This window comes from Fulmarus glacialis, unplaced genomic scaffold (genome assembly GCF_000690835.1).
Source record: "Fulmarus glacialis isolate BGI_N327 unplaced genomic scaffold, ASM69083v1 scaffold15817, whole genome shotgun sequence".
In the NCBI taxonomy this organism is placed as follows: Eukaryota; Metazoa; Chordata; class Aves; order Procellariiformes; family Procellariidae; genus Fulmarus; species Fulmarus glacialis.
In genome coordinates, this window is record NW_009221400.1 from 20,213 (window position 1) to 32,885 (window position 12,673).

Genomic DNA, 12,673 nt, shown 5'->3' on the forward strand with positions numbered 1-12,673 from the left:
ATCCATCATTACCCAGTAAGTGCATCCAACCCTCACGGCCCTCTGATGCTTGCTGTTGTCCAGCACTGGCTCTGTGATAAATGCAATGCCGCAGCGCTTCTGGCTGTCTGTGGCACAAGTTGGCTGTCTGGCTGGCAGGAGAGCATTGGTTCCTTTAGTTCTTTACACCACCCCGTGCAAAAGCTGGCAAGCTCTAGCAAAGACAGCTCCTTTACACCCTAAATGACAGCATTTTCTTCTGAGAAATTTTTCCAGCAATTGCCTCCACCCTGTAACTGACAGTGATTTCTACCGGGACATCTGTAGCAGGAGGCTGCCCACACTCACGCTCTGGTGGCAGAAGGGTGGGGTGCCTCAGTAGCTGAGCTACTGTAGAGCTTACTGCTGGGGCTGCGTGCCAGAGAGCTCCTTTCCGTGCTGCCTTACAGTGGGTCCCAATATTTCCTGGTCGATCTGGCCCAAATCCTAACACCAGACAGCAAGCTTCATCGGGATTACGCTGACTCCTCTGAGAGTGTCTGTTCGCGCTGGCCAGTGCTCACGTTTTTCTCTGGGCTGGCTCAGAGAGAAGTGCCAAAACACTTTTCTTCATGGGTCAGAATAGGGCACTGCATTGGCTCATATTAGGCCGAAAAGTGTTCTTGCAAAGGCTAGTTCTGGTTAGTGTGTTACCAGCAGAAGACATGTATGGGACACTAACTTTGGTGTCTCTTCCTCTCTGGGTTCTCTGCACTTTGCTTCTTGTTGGCTATGACTTGGCTCCTGCATTTGTGTGAGTGTGTGTGTGTCTCACCACAGGGGGAGGAGGTGAATGCTGGCAGGATTGGACTCACCATTATACTGTCGGGGATGGCCGGGGCTCTGATCTCCGGCATCTGGTTGGACAGAACCAAAACCTACAAGTAAGTCCCTTGTTTGCCTCTGTGCCCCTAGTGACTGTGCTCTTCCCCCGTACTGTGCAAGGAGCAACCCTGTGCAGTTGCAACTTGGCAGTCCAGGGACTGAATCAGTGGAAGGGTTTGTAGAAAAAAAAAATGGTTCTTCAAAATCCAGTTAGTCTAAAGTGAAGTTTGGAGCTGTGTGTTAGTTTGCACTGGGCCCATACAAAGTCTGGTTCTAGTGGTCCCTAGGGAGGCATAGGGAGAGGATGGGACGGCCCAGCAGCTGCTTTGTCAGGGATGAGAGAGCTCTTGGCACAAGCAGAATCGAGACTGTACCAGACCATTTCTCAGCCCTTTCAAACCAGCTTCTGTGAATCTTTGTCTGGCTTAATGAAAGGCACATTGAATCCAGTGCCCAGAGGCATTGTGTGAGGGCATGTTGCTGTATTTAGGGCAGGCATAAAGGATATTGGGGTTGCGGGTGGATGATTCTGGGTTTGCTGCCTGGTGGGTTGGGAAGGCAGATCTGGCCAGCATACCCTGCCATCTGCAAAGGGACAGTTAAGAGTCTTTGGGTGTCCTGCAGCTCCCAGTCCTCAGGAACTCAGATCTCACTGACAGACCTCTGTAGGGTGTCCCGAGGGATGGAGAGTGCCTCTCCTGTCTTATGTTGGGGTCCATGTAATCAGCTTTTCAGTTCCCCTGCTGGCTGTGAGAGCTGTGCTATAACCCATTGTCTGAGCAGGTTGGGTGAGAGGGGGCTTTACTGGTGATGTGCTGGTGATGAGCTGAAGGCAACTTCGGAGTTCTTTTCCTTGCAGCAGCTTTTCATCTGGGGGAGTCCCACTGCCATCTTGGGACAGAAAAGCATGTTCTCATCCTGGACAGCTTAGCTGTGGGCTTGCAGCTTCTGAAGCGGCCTCTGGCCCTAGCTGTCAAGTACAGGGATCAAAAATGGAGAGGAAATGGGCTTCTCTAAAAAGAAAGAATGGTAGCAGAGGACTCCTGGGGGTGCTGGGAAAGAGGAGCAGATGGCTAATACAGAGACTGGCAGGTCACTTGTTGCTGTTTCTAGATCATTCTGTGCCACTGAGTAGTGCTCATTTGGCAGTCCTGGGAAATAGAAATACAGCTGTCATGAACTGCACTAGCTAACTGTGCAATGTAGCTTGTGTCTCTTTCCAGCTCGGGGCTAGTGGTAAGGTAGCCTCAACTGGCACTGCTAGGGCGGATGGTCTTCCTGATACTCCCTAAGTGGAGCTAGGTTGCAGCACGAAGGCTGAAGAGCTTTGTGGATCACCAGGCAGAGCTGGGACTTGAAATTTGGCATAATGGGAGAGGGGAAAAAAAAAACCCCTGGATTTGTTCCACGGCCCCTGCTTACTTGCAGGGACCACATAGGTGGGCAGAACTGTCTGAGAGTGCAGAAAAATAGGGCTATGCCACCCATGGAATTTATTCCACAGACCCCAGGGACTATCTAGGGATAGATCTAGCCTTAGGTGAGGAAAAACACTGCTAAGAATTTGTTCTCCATTGCAGCCCACAAAGTGGATTTCTGTGGACCTAGCAAAATTTTTCTGAGTGCTACAGAGTCTTTATTTAGCCCCATTTAAAAGTCTATTTAAAAAAACTGTCAAGATGCCAGATGTTCTAGGTAGATACCCTCCCCCTTCCCTCCGCTGCTCAGATAGTGTCAGGAATGAAATGGTAAGCACATGAAAATCAGGAAGGAAAGATGTCAAGTCCTTTTTTTAGCCAGCTTGGAGAGAGAGGGAAGTAAATGAATGGGATCCAGCTGTGATTGAGGGGAGCAGGGGGAGGTTAATAACAGAAGGAATTGCAGAGCTCTACATGCGTGTTTGATCTTTACTGTCCCATCAGCAGTTCCTTGAAAGGGTGAGGCTGTGCTAAGTCAGGCTTTCCCCATCTGTCATGCTCAGGCACCAAATGGCCTTGCATTCTTGCTTTTATTTGGCAGGCAAGTCCCTGCAGCAGCCCCTGCGCTGTTCTTATTTTTGGAATTAGCAGGCGCAGGTTTGGCCCATACAAATACGCGAGTTATGTTGTGACGACTGAGCGGTCCCAGAACTGGTGCTGCCTCTGGTGGGATGGCATGTTGGGAACAGCCCACCTCTTCGAAAGAACACATTTTGACATCAAGTTAAACGGGGCTCCATGTACATCCTTCAGGTTCCTGTCTTAGAGGAGAGATGGGGCTGTGACATCTGGAGACTGCTGGGTGTATTGGTATTTGTGGGGGAGTCTGGCTCAGAATCAGGGGCTTGGGGACTGGATTAATCAGCACTTCTTTTTGGCCACACTTTGCTTTTAAGGGCAGTGTTCACATGACCTCGGGTCCAGCTGGTTCCAGACAGCGCTCTCCGCTGTCATCGCTGCATCTCCGTAAGGCAAGATGTCAGAAATATCCATCTCTCTCCATTGACTGGGCAGAGGACCCCAAGTGGTGTTTTAAACGTAGGTCTGTACAGACCTAAAGTGCATTAAAGTTTGGGGGAGGGAGGAAAGACTTGGATATTAGAGAATGGGGTGCTTGGGTCTCTTCCACTGAAAGGTGAATGCTCTCTCAGCCTAGTCTGGCCTGCAATTTGGGTCTTCTTGTTGTAGCCCTTTTCCAGGTTAGTCCTTTTGTAGTGGATATGCCTTCACCCTGTCCTGCCATATCTTTTATATAAATAATTTACCAAGGCTGTCCTTTTTTGTGACTTTCATACAGGAAGAAAGTGGCATAAAACTGAGTGTTAAAGGATGAGTGGGTGGTGAAAACCAAACCAGCTCTCTCCAATTCTTCCCTTCTCCAGCATCTGACACCTCAGTGTCTCCAGCAGTGAGATCCTTCTGGGAGTACAGGGATAAGGCCTTTGTTCAGGGTCTTGCACAGCCTGGAATGGCAAAGCCTGTGGAGGCCATCTGTCATCCCAGTCCATACAGCAGAGCACTTTGGAGCTGCACACATCCCAGTCAGCAGCTAAAGCTGTGTCACGTGGCTGTGGCTTTCCTGCCCCTTGTTTGTTTGTTGCTTCAGATGTTGCTTGACTCTAATGGTTTTGCAGCTCCGATCCCCCGTGAGACTGGTCCTGTCCCTTTGGCTTTCCTCACCCAAGTGACCTTGTGGGACACAGCTAGGCTGGGCCATGCTCATTCGTTGCTCTAGAGCTTCCTCTGGAGTTGAGTGAACAGCAGGAGTTGCGCTCTCCATTTCAGTCCTGTTCCCTGCTGGTGCAGGGCAGCCCTGTCTGGCTTTTTTCCCTAAGGTCTTTCTTTTCTCACAGTCCCTTGTGTGAGCTCTTTAATCTGCCTCTTCATAAGGGTAGGGAATGTGGCTGGGAGGGCAGATGAATGTCAGGGCAGCTTAGGTTCATCTAAGTGATAAGCGTGTCAGCTCCTTCACAGATTTTCCTCTGGCTCTCACGCAGAGACTTGGCAGCTGGTGCCTTCGTAGCACTGCTTCTACATCCGTGCGCTGGGCTTCCTTCCCACACCCCAGAGCACAGAGGTAGGTTGACCCCAGTTGTCCTAAGGTGATGTAGCAGGATGTGTAACTTCCAGCCTGCACTCACTGCATTGGACAGCCTTTCAAGGAGACTGGTTGTACCTGTTCCAGACAATAATTATCAGTCCATGTAGAGCCATCATGGGAACAGGTTGCTAAAAACACCAGGATGCTATGTGAATGGCCTCTCTGAATATGCTTCTCCTTTGGGTTCTTATCTGTCCCATAAGATATTTATGGCTATGACAAGAGGCTTATCAAGCAAAACCAGGCATTATTCCATGCCCTGTTGCCCCTAGGGCCACAGAGCATTCTTCTTGTCCTCTATTGAACATGGTGACAAAGGCCACTTCCTGAGAAACGCCCTGCCTCAGGGTCTTTCCCCACGGGTTTCTTTGTTTCCCTATGCACCAATATCCACCTGTGCCTCAACTAAACCGTTTGTTTGCAAATTTTGGGGTCTTGTTTGGACTGCTGGGCATTAAATCTCCTTTTCTGTCATCAGTGGTATGCTCAGGGGAGCAGGGTCTTGCTAAAGTCTGGTTTAGTATAAGTCTGCCTGTGTGCTTGAGGCCGTTTCCTGCAGCAGGAGTTGCAATCAGGGCTGTCTGTTCAAGTCCCAGTTAGGGACTGTGTTGGGCAGGCAGCCGCTCAGTGCATGGCTTCAGGGTGCTTCCTGGTGTGTGACTGCCACAGCGCGCAAGCCTGCAGTCTTGTTCTTTCACAAGGGTCTGTTGATTCGTTTTGTCCTGCTGGAGCCTAATGATTCAGGAAGGCAGGTCAGTGAGGAAAGCTCATCGTCTCCTTGAGCCAGCTAATGTGCAGTAGATGTGGTACCCATGGCAAGACGGAACAGTTTTCTCCCATTTTGTCCCCCACTTAGTTCTGCAGTTCCAATGGAGAACACCACTGGCTTTAACCTGCAAGAGCTGCCTGCTTCTCTGAGCCTGCCTGCTCTAGTTCTCGGTGGGGGGCTTCGTGTTCTGGGAACTTCTTTCTTGCAGCTTGACTAATGACATAGCATCAATGTGAAACAAAGTCCTGACCACATCTGGTCACTAACTCATTCATCGTCTTTGCCTGGAGATGAGGAGCAAAGCACAACTGAGGGCAACTGTCATGACAGAGTGAATCAGATACAAACTACTTAGAATACTTGAACCATAAGCCTAGGAAACTGGGTGAGATTTTGTGGCAATATCTGGAGAGCTCTGCACTGAGACCAAAAATAGCTGCGGGAAGAAAAAATAAAAAAACCCCACATGTGCCAAGTGTCCCTGCTGGCCAAGACTAAGCTTCTTAGGGTCACAGCCACCTCTTGGAGGCCTGCACTGTATTTTAGCACTGACTGCCGTGTAGTTTGGAGACTCCTGTTTATGGAAGGAGCACCCAGTTCAAACTTGGTCCATGTAGCCCAGGGAGCTGTAATTCTAGCCTTGAACCCGCTTCCGAGTCAGCGCAGTCCACGGCCGCTTGTCAAGAGATGGGAGGCATAAGAACTTGCAGGAGATATCTCAGGAACCCTGTATTCAGCAGAGAAAGGCTTTTACCTGCTTCTTGAACTAGATGATCTTTAAGGTCCCTTCCAATACAAACCATTCTATGATTCTCTTCCATGTTCCTGGGGCTGCTCTCTAACTCCTCTGTCAATCCTTCATTTCTTCTCCTTCTGCAGCCTCCAGACTGTGTGCCGGCCATGTAGCAGCTCTCTATAATGAGTTATAGCAGAAGTAAGCAGCCCCTTTATGCTGCCTTCACAGTTGACTTTTTTCCTCCATGAAAGCATCGGAAAGAACATCTTCTAGAAATTACATAGCATCGGAGGTTAAGGGATTTGCCTACCCCTTTGACATAAAACAAAATTACTTGTCACAGCAAAATGTTGTTTAGACTTTCAGTGCATTAAATGTGCCTGGTGAACCTGTGTAAGCATGGCTCGATAGTTGAAGTCTGAAATTAGCTTCTCAGGCTTGTATTTGGATAAGAAGTGACGCAGGAGCATGAAACTCACTGACTTTAATCACTGCCAGCAGTGAGGGAGGACAGAACCTTAGCTGGAACATTCTGGTTTTATCTGTAGTAATTCAGTGTACTGGAAACATTTTATCATGCAATATAATATCGGCTGCCCGTTTGGGGTTGGGTTTTTGGTGGTGGTCATTTGCATTAAAAACGAAAAAAAAAAAAGTGAAAACAGTTTGAGGTTTAGTTTCTTTAGTAGAATTCTAGGAACTGATACCAAACACATTCTTTAATGGATTAAGACTAAAATTTGTAGAAAGTACACAAGTAGCTAGTGGTTACACATTTAACTTCTTCCTAAAAGACAATGTCCAGAAAATTAATCTTTTGCCAACTCTGGTAACTGTTCTGCTTTCAAGAGCCTGGTGGAATTTCAGTCAGGTAAAGGATTTACCTTTCCTTCCTTCCTTTCCAAAATTACGTACTGTGAAGGGCTACTTGCCACCTCCTGTACTGGAAAGAGCCGTGGTTTTTTTGGATGTGGGAAGAGTTTCCTTGGTGTCTAGTCAGGGATGACAATTGCTAGCGTGTCAGTTCTAGTAAAGCTGGCCTGGGTTGCTGCCTGTGTCTCGCAGTACTGAGCCCGCTGATGTTCCTCAGCGTGGCCAGGCTGCAGCTATGGCTGTTCCCAGGATCTGCCTGGCATGCTTCCTGGGCATGGGGTCTCTTTGTCCCCTCTGTCCAGAGACGAGAGCTTGTGGTTCAGCCGCCGTTGGCCATGGAGCTGACACTAGTCCCGCTAAACGCTGCCGAGGCTTGAGGGTGAGGCTGTGAGGGCAACCTGGCTTACACATCACCTCTCCAAGTACAGTAGGCAGTTTAAACAGAGGAAGGAGCAGCAATGAAAGGTGTTTTGGATAGCATTGAAAAATACAGGCCCATAACACTGTTAGTGTTCACTTTGCTTTCCTGCTTGGGAGTGCTTAATCACCTCAGCTCCTGCTTATAAGTAAGCGTGTCCAACTGGTTGTAGTACAGAAGGTGCCCAGGAAAGATTATTAATCTTTTTATTTGGCTCTTGTTCTTTCCCTCAAGAGGAATGTACAGTACATGACCAGGGACCTGTCAGCCCATGGTAGGATCTGAGCTTCTTGGCTGCCTCATAGGTGCCTCCTTATAGATGTGATGCCCCGACCCCACAGGGAGCAAAGCCCCTGGTCATGAAGTAGGGATGTGAAAACTCCTAGGTCCTGTTCTTGCTTCTGCTGCTGCCCTGCTGTGTGTGCAGGCCCTTCTGTGCTCTCTGTCTGTCCAGTTTTTCTGTCTGGGGTAAGGGTGTCAGACAGCTGTGCAACTTTTTTTTTTTTTTTTTTTTTTGTGCTGCAAACTATACCAAGATCTCTGGGCGAAAAGAATGGGAGGATTGGATTAAATAAAACCCTGACTCTGCTTTTCCTTGCAGACAGACAACACTAGTCGTCTATATCATGTCTCTGGTGGGAATGATAGCCTACACCTTCACTTTGAGCCTAGGCCACCTCTGGGTGGTTTTTGTGACTGCGGGCATGCTGGGGTAAGTTCATGTGCAGGCTGCTTTCCTCTACATGTGAGCTGCTAGGGGATGAGCAGGGAGGCAGAGCTCATGGTGCAGGAGGGATTGGGGAGAGCCATAGCCTGTGTGTGGCTCCTGCATGGTTTAAGGACAAGATGATCTGCTCTTCCCCTCTCTTTCTTGTATGTGTTTCATTAGTCAGGGACATTAATGTGGCCCTGCTCAGCTGCAGCTGCCTTAAATGTTCCAGGTAATCAAGTGAAAGCATTTGGGAAGTGAGAGGTACCACAGCCCCACAGATGACCAATGGGCAGGAATGAAAAGCATGTGGGCCTGGGTGGCTGTTTGACCATGCTGGGGATGATGCCCCTTAGAGTTACTTATGGGAGATGCTGCTTTTAATGCCTTGTTCTTGTAGCAACTGGCAGCTCCCTGCTGACCTGGCTCTATGGCTTGTGGCTGTGGGCAAAGGTATTGAGTAGGAGGAAGACCTGTGCCATGGTGAGGGAGTCAGACAGCTGCCTGGGCTGTGACAATGCTAGGGGAAACATCCCGTGCAGTCAGTGAAGCATCCCAAAAGGGATATGGGCTACACTGTGCCTCTTCAGTCTGCCTTCTGGCAGTTGCTGAGTCTTCCTTTCTGTGTGTTTCTTTACAGGTTTTTCATGACAGGATACCTTCCACTGGGCTTTGAGTTTGCTGCAGAGTTGACATACCCAGAATCAGAAGGAACATCGTCAGGGCTCCTTAATGTCGCAGCACAGGTAGGTGTGCTTTTTTCCCTTTGCTTGCCTCTTTATAGGCAGAGAGATTAAATTGTAGTTTTTTGTCCATGATCTAAGCACTCCGGGACCTGGCTTTTTGAATGATGTTCCTTATGGCATTTCTGTAGTGGCCCCCATTCTGTTTCTGCTTAGGAAAATCCATCAGGATGCCAGTCATCCTTGCCTTTTCCAACATTGCTCCTAACAGCCGAGGACCTGGCTGTTCTCCAGTGAGAGATGGGATTCCAGCCTTAAGGGTCACCTGTCTTCCCATCAGCTGCAAGGAGGTGCCTCTGGATGTGTTTATAAACAAACTTTAGGCTCGCTAGGCCAACAGCTTGGCTGTCCTGTATGCTCTGATACTCCGTTAAAGCTGTGAAACTGTTTGAGCTGCTTTATAATAACAGTACAGCTTGACACTGCCTTTGTTTGTTTGTAGATTTTTGGTATTGCCTTCACCATTGGCCAAGGGCAAATCATGGATCGCTTTGGGACGAAGGCAGGAAACCTCTTTCTTTGTTCCTTCCTGCTTCTGGGGACCATTATGACAGGTAGTTAAATTTTTCAGTGTTCCTCTTCTGTGACTCTTCCCCTTAGGCTTGGCAGATGAATTGAAGGACTTTTGTATGTAGTGGTGCCTGCAGGAAAGGGCAGGACCCACACAGCAGTCCCATAGCAATGCTGCCGTGCTTCTTCAAGTATCTGATCTGTGTTACAAAGATGATCCAAGGCTTCTTGTCCTGGCTGCTGGCTGGGGCCTCAAAGATGCACCTTCTACATGCTGCAATAAGGAGTCTCTATCCTGCCTGTTTCAGAAGTGCTCTCTGCCTCCTCCAGGAGAGTGGTTTCCCTTGCTCACCGTAACATGTTCCTGTCTCCTCTGGGGCCTCTGCTGCCCCTTTGAGTCCTGGGGAAATTGATTTGGGCTCTGCATGGTGAATTAACTGCCTTCACATCTCTCTTCCTCCCTCTGTCCCAGCATTCATTAAGGCTGATCTCCGAAGACAGCAGGCCAATTTGGATAATGAACAGACAGTGAGTAAATCCCCCTTCAATCCCTGCTGTGCCCCTGCTATTAGCTCAGGACAACACCCAACCTCTCTGCTTTCTAGGAATGGGGTTGGCCCTTTCTGAGTTATGATTGCAGCTGCAATTCTCTTCTCCTATGCCACTGCTTCTTGCCCAACCTGTGGGGAAGCTCCTTGTTAGCATTTTCAGACAGGTGGCTGTAATCCCATCTCTACCAGCCGCTGGGGCCTCTGTTTGCTTACTGTTAATGTCACGCAGAATCTGTAGGGTCTGGTCCTCTGGGAGTCTGCAGGGCTTCACATATCTTCATATTGGCTAGGGACAGATGTAGGGCAGCACTGTGCTCGCTTCTCTCCCCTGACAATGTGCTGAGCCCTCCAGTACTTTGCCCTTGTTTAGAGCTGGGTAACTGTTATTCCAGGCCCCTAGGGAGGCAGGTTATTCCTCTTATTCCCTGTCCTCAGCTGCCAAGTGGAGTTCAGTGTAAGGGACTGGAGGAAGATAGGTGGCAAAGCCCAAACGAGCGCTTGAGCAGCCTGGCTCCCTACACTTTGGGCAGTGATGCAGACAAGGCTGCTAGTTCATATGTGAGCATCAGAGCTCAGGGTATGATGTCCCTGTGGCATGCTGTGCAATAAGTGCAGCTGTTTGCATATGGGGAGGGCCTCCAGTGAACTAATTGCTGTGGATAATCTTAGAAGCTCTCCGTGGAGGGAAAGGGGGGGGACTGGTGGTTGTTTGAGGCTCTTTTCCTTATTGCTCTGGGCTCCTCTTCTAGGACGTTAGCAGAGACGTCCGCTCAACGTTCGTGAAGCCATCAGCAACTGTGACTAGCAAAGTGCATAAGCTCAGTTCTCTGCTGGCTCGAGTCAGCTCTTTTCAGAAGACAGTGCTGCCTTCCTCCAGATAATCTAACCAGTCCGATCTGGAGAGAGACCAGAATGTCCAAGAAGCAGCTCTGCTCCGACCGGCTGCTCAGGAAGGTGGATTTTCAATTACAAAATATATGCTTTTTAAATTTTTACTTTATTTTTTATTTATTATTTATTTTTACTGAACTATCTGAGCACAAATGCAGAGGGTGGATAAGTAAAGGCAATTGATGCTGCCTTGAGTAGTTCTTGCACATATAATTCTAGACTAGATGAGGGGGGTGGAAAAGGTTGTGCAATGTATCTAGTTTGAGTAAAAGAGCCCCCCCGGCCTTGTCATAACTTAAAAAGAATTCCTGCTTTTTTTCTGCTCTGAGGCTTACAACATTGGCTGATTTTAGCAGTGGTGAGCATCATGGTCTATGGGACCAAGCTAGAAGACAACTGGTCTCCCAGAATCCTGGCGTGAATGGGGCTAACTGGAACACACTTAGCTAAGCTGAGCTGGGGTAAAGACCAGTCTGTTTTGATATACACCAAACTGCTTGTATCCCTTGATTAACAGTGCTGAAGTCAAAGGCAGAAGATGAATTGTAAGGTCAAACCATCCTCCACAAGCCCTGAGGCAGCAGGGTAGTAATGAGAGGTGCTGATGGCACTGTGAGTTAATTCATAACACATATGTGGAAGGCCCAGGAAATATTAAGGTCCTTTGGCAGTGAACATGATGCCTAGTAGTAGTAAGGTCCTTTCCCTTCATCAGACACTTCTCTCACCAGATGAATTGTACACTTTTGCTTAAGCCATTTTTAGTATAAATCTTTTTAGTATAAATACAATTGTAAGAGCTTGCTGTTGGAGGGGGGAGGGTGTTAAGACCAGAGCAAAGGTGGTACAGGTGTCATTTTTTATAATCCTAAAAGCCTCCAGAACTGACTGCAGTAAGAACCAGAGGGATGTGTGTGAGGTAACAGGTCTCAGTCAGTCAAAAACTTCACTGGCAGCTCCTTCCCTCTGAGGAATCATGCTGTGAGGAAGTCATGACGGACACCCCACCACACCCCCAAATGTGACTTCCACATGGCTGAGCTTCTCAAGCTTAACAAACAATCCCAGGTGTTCAACCAACTGAAGGTGGGCTGAACCTGGTGTTCTGCACTAACATGGATGCCTCAGTCAGGGGAGCAGCCAGCTAGGCTTGGGCATTGTGTGCTGCCTTTGTGGAGAGCTCTGACGGAGGCAGGTAGTGGAGCTTTTCTACATGGCACAGCTGCCTTACACATGCTTGGGTGATTTTACTGGTTTCTTCTTTTGCCTGTTCCTCTTTTTTATTTCCCCCCCTCTTCATTTCCTTCCCTACTTGCCTCCATCTTTTCTGGGATGGTGACTTGTGGCTGTTCTTACAGAGACTCCAAGGCAGCAATCAGATCATGGATTACGGGACTGTAGCTTGTAACCCTAACCCCATCAATTCCCATTCCGGCTCACTAGCTCATACACAAAGGTAGGAGAATCACACTAATCTGCTTCTCTGAACACTCGTGGGTGGCACAGGCACCAAGCCAATGGCACTTCTGGGGTGACAGCAATGGCCGTAGAGTACCGAGAATCTTCCTGGCCTTCTCGAGTACCCACCTGAGAGGAAAGACAAGACAGCTTTCAAGAACAGAGTGGAGATCCCACCAGACTCGCATCAGATAGGGGCATAGGGATTCAACTAGGTGCAGCAAGGCAAAGCCTGGTGCTGGAGCAGATGGAGAACTGAATTGTCAGTAAGTTAATTGGGGAGAGGAGGTGCAGGCATTTGGAGACTCTTCTCTGACATTACTTTTACAATCCATATTCTTGGCTGGATGTGATACCAGGAGCTATGTAGAAAAGTTGGCTTTGATCACAGCCAGGGTGCATGGCCAACTTCAAGAAGGAAGTTTAAAAACATCTAGCAATAACAGAGTCATTGGGTTGGTGCCTTTTGGTATAAGAATGCCTGAAAACTGTAAAGCTCTGTGCTTGCTGATCTGTGAATCTCATTGGCACTTGGCATTTTCTCAGCTGTTGCTCGGGGTGTAACGCTTTATTACTCACTGTCCTTTGCTTTG

The 12,673-nt window shown here is 48.5% G+C and overlaps 1 protein-coding gene across 1 annotated transcript in view; it reads left to right on the forward strand.

Annotated features, from left to right (window-relative positions):
• Positions 1-12,082, forward strand: part of FLVCR2 (feline leukemia virus subgroup C cellular receptor family, member 2) — a gene marked incomplete at its 5' end in the record, with an annotated part of 32,287 nt that extends 20,205 nt beyond the window's left edge. The window contains 6 exons of the mRNA XM_009581106.1: positions 799-902; positions 7,820-7,930; positions 8,568-8,673; positions 9,113-9,224; positions 9,653-9,708; positions 11,981-12,082. Coding sequence (XP_009579401.1) covers positions 799-902; positions 7,820-7,930; positions 8,568-8,673; positions 9,113-9,224; positions 9,653-9,708; positions 11,981-12,082 — 591 coding nt within the window. The remainder of the gene's footprint in view (positions 1-798; positions 903-7,819; positions 7,931-8,567; positions 8,674-9,112; positions 9,225-9,652; positions 9,709-11,980) is intronic.
• Between the last annotated feature and the right edge of the window lie 591 nt (positions 12,083-12,673).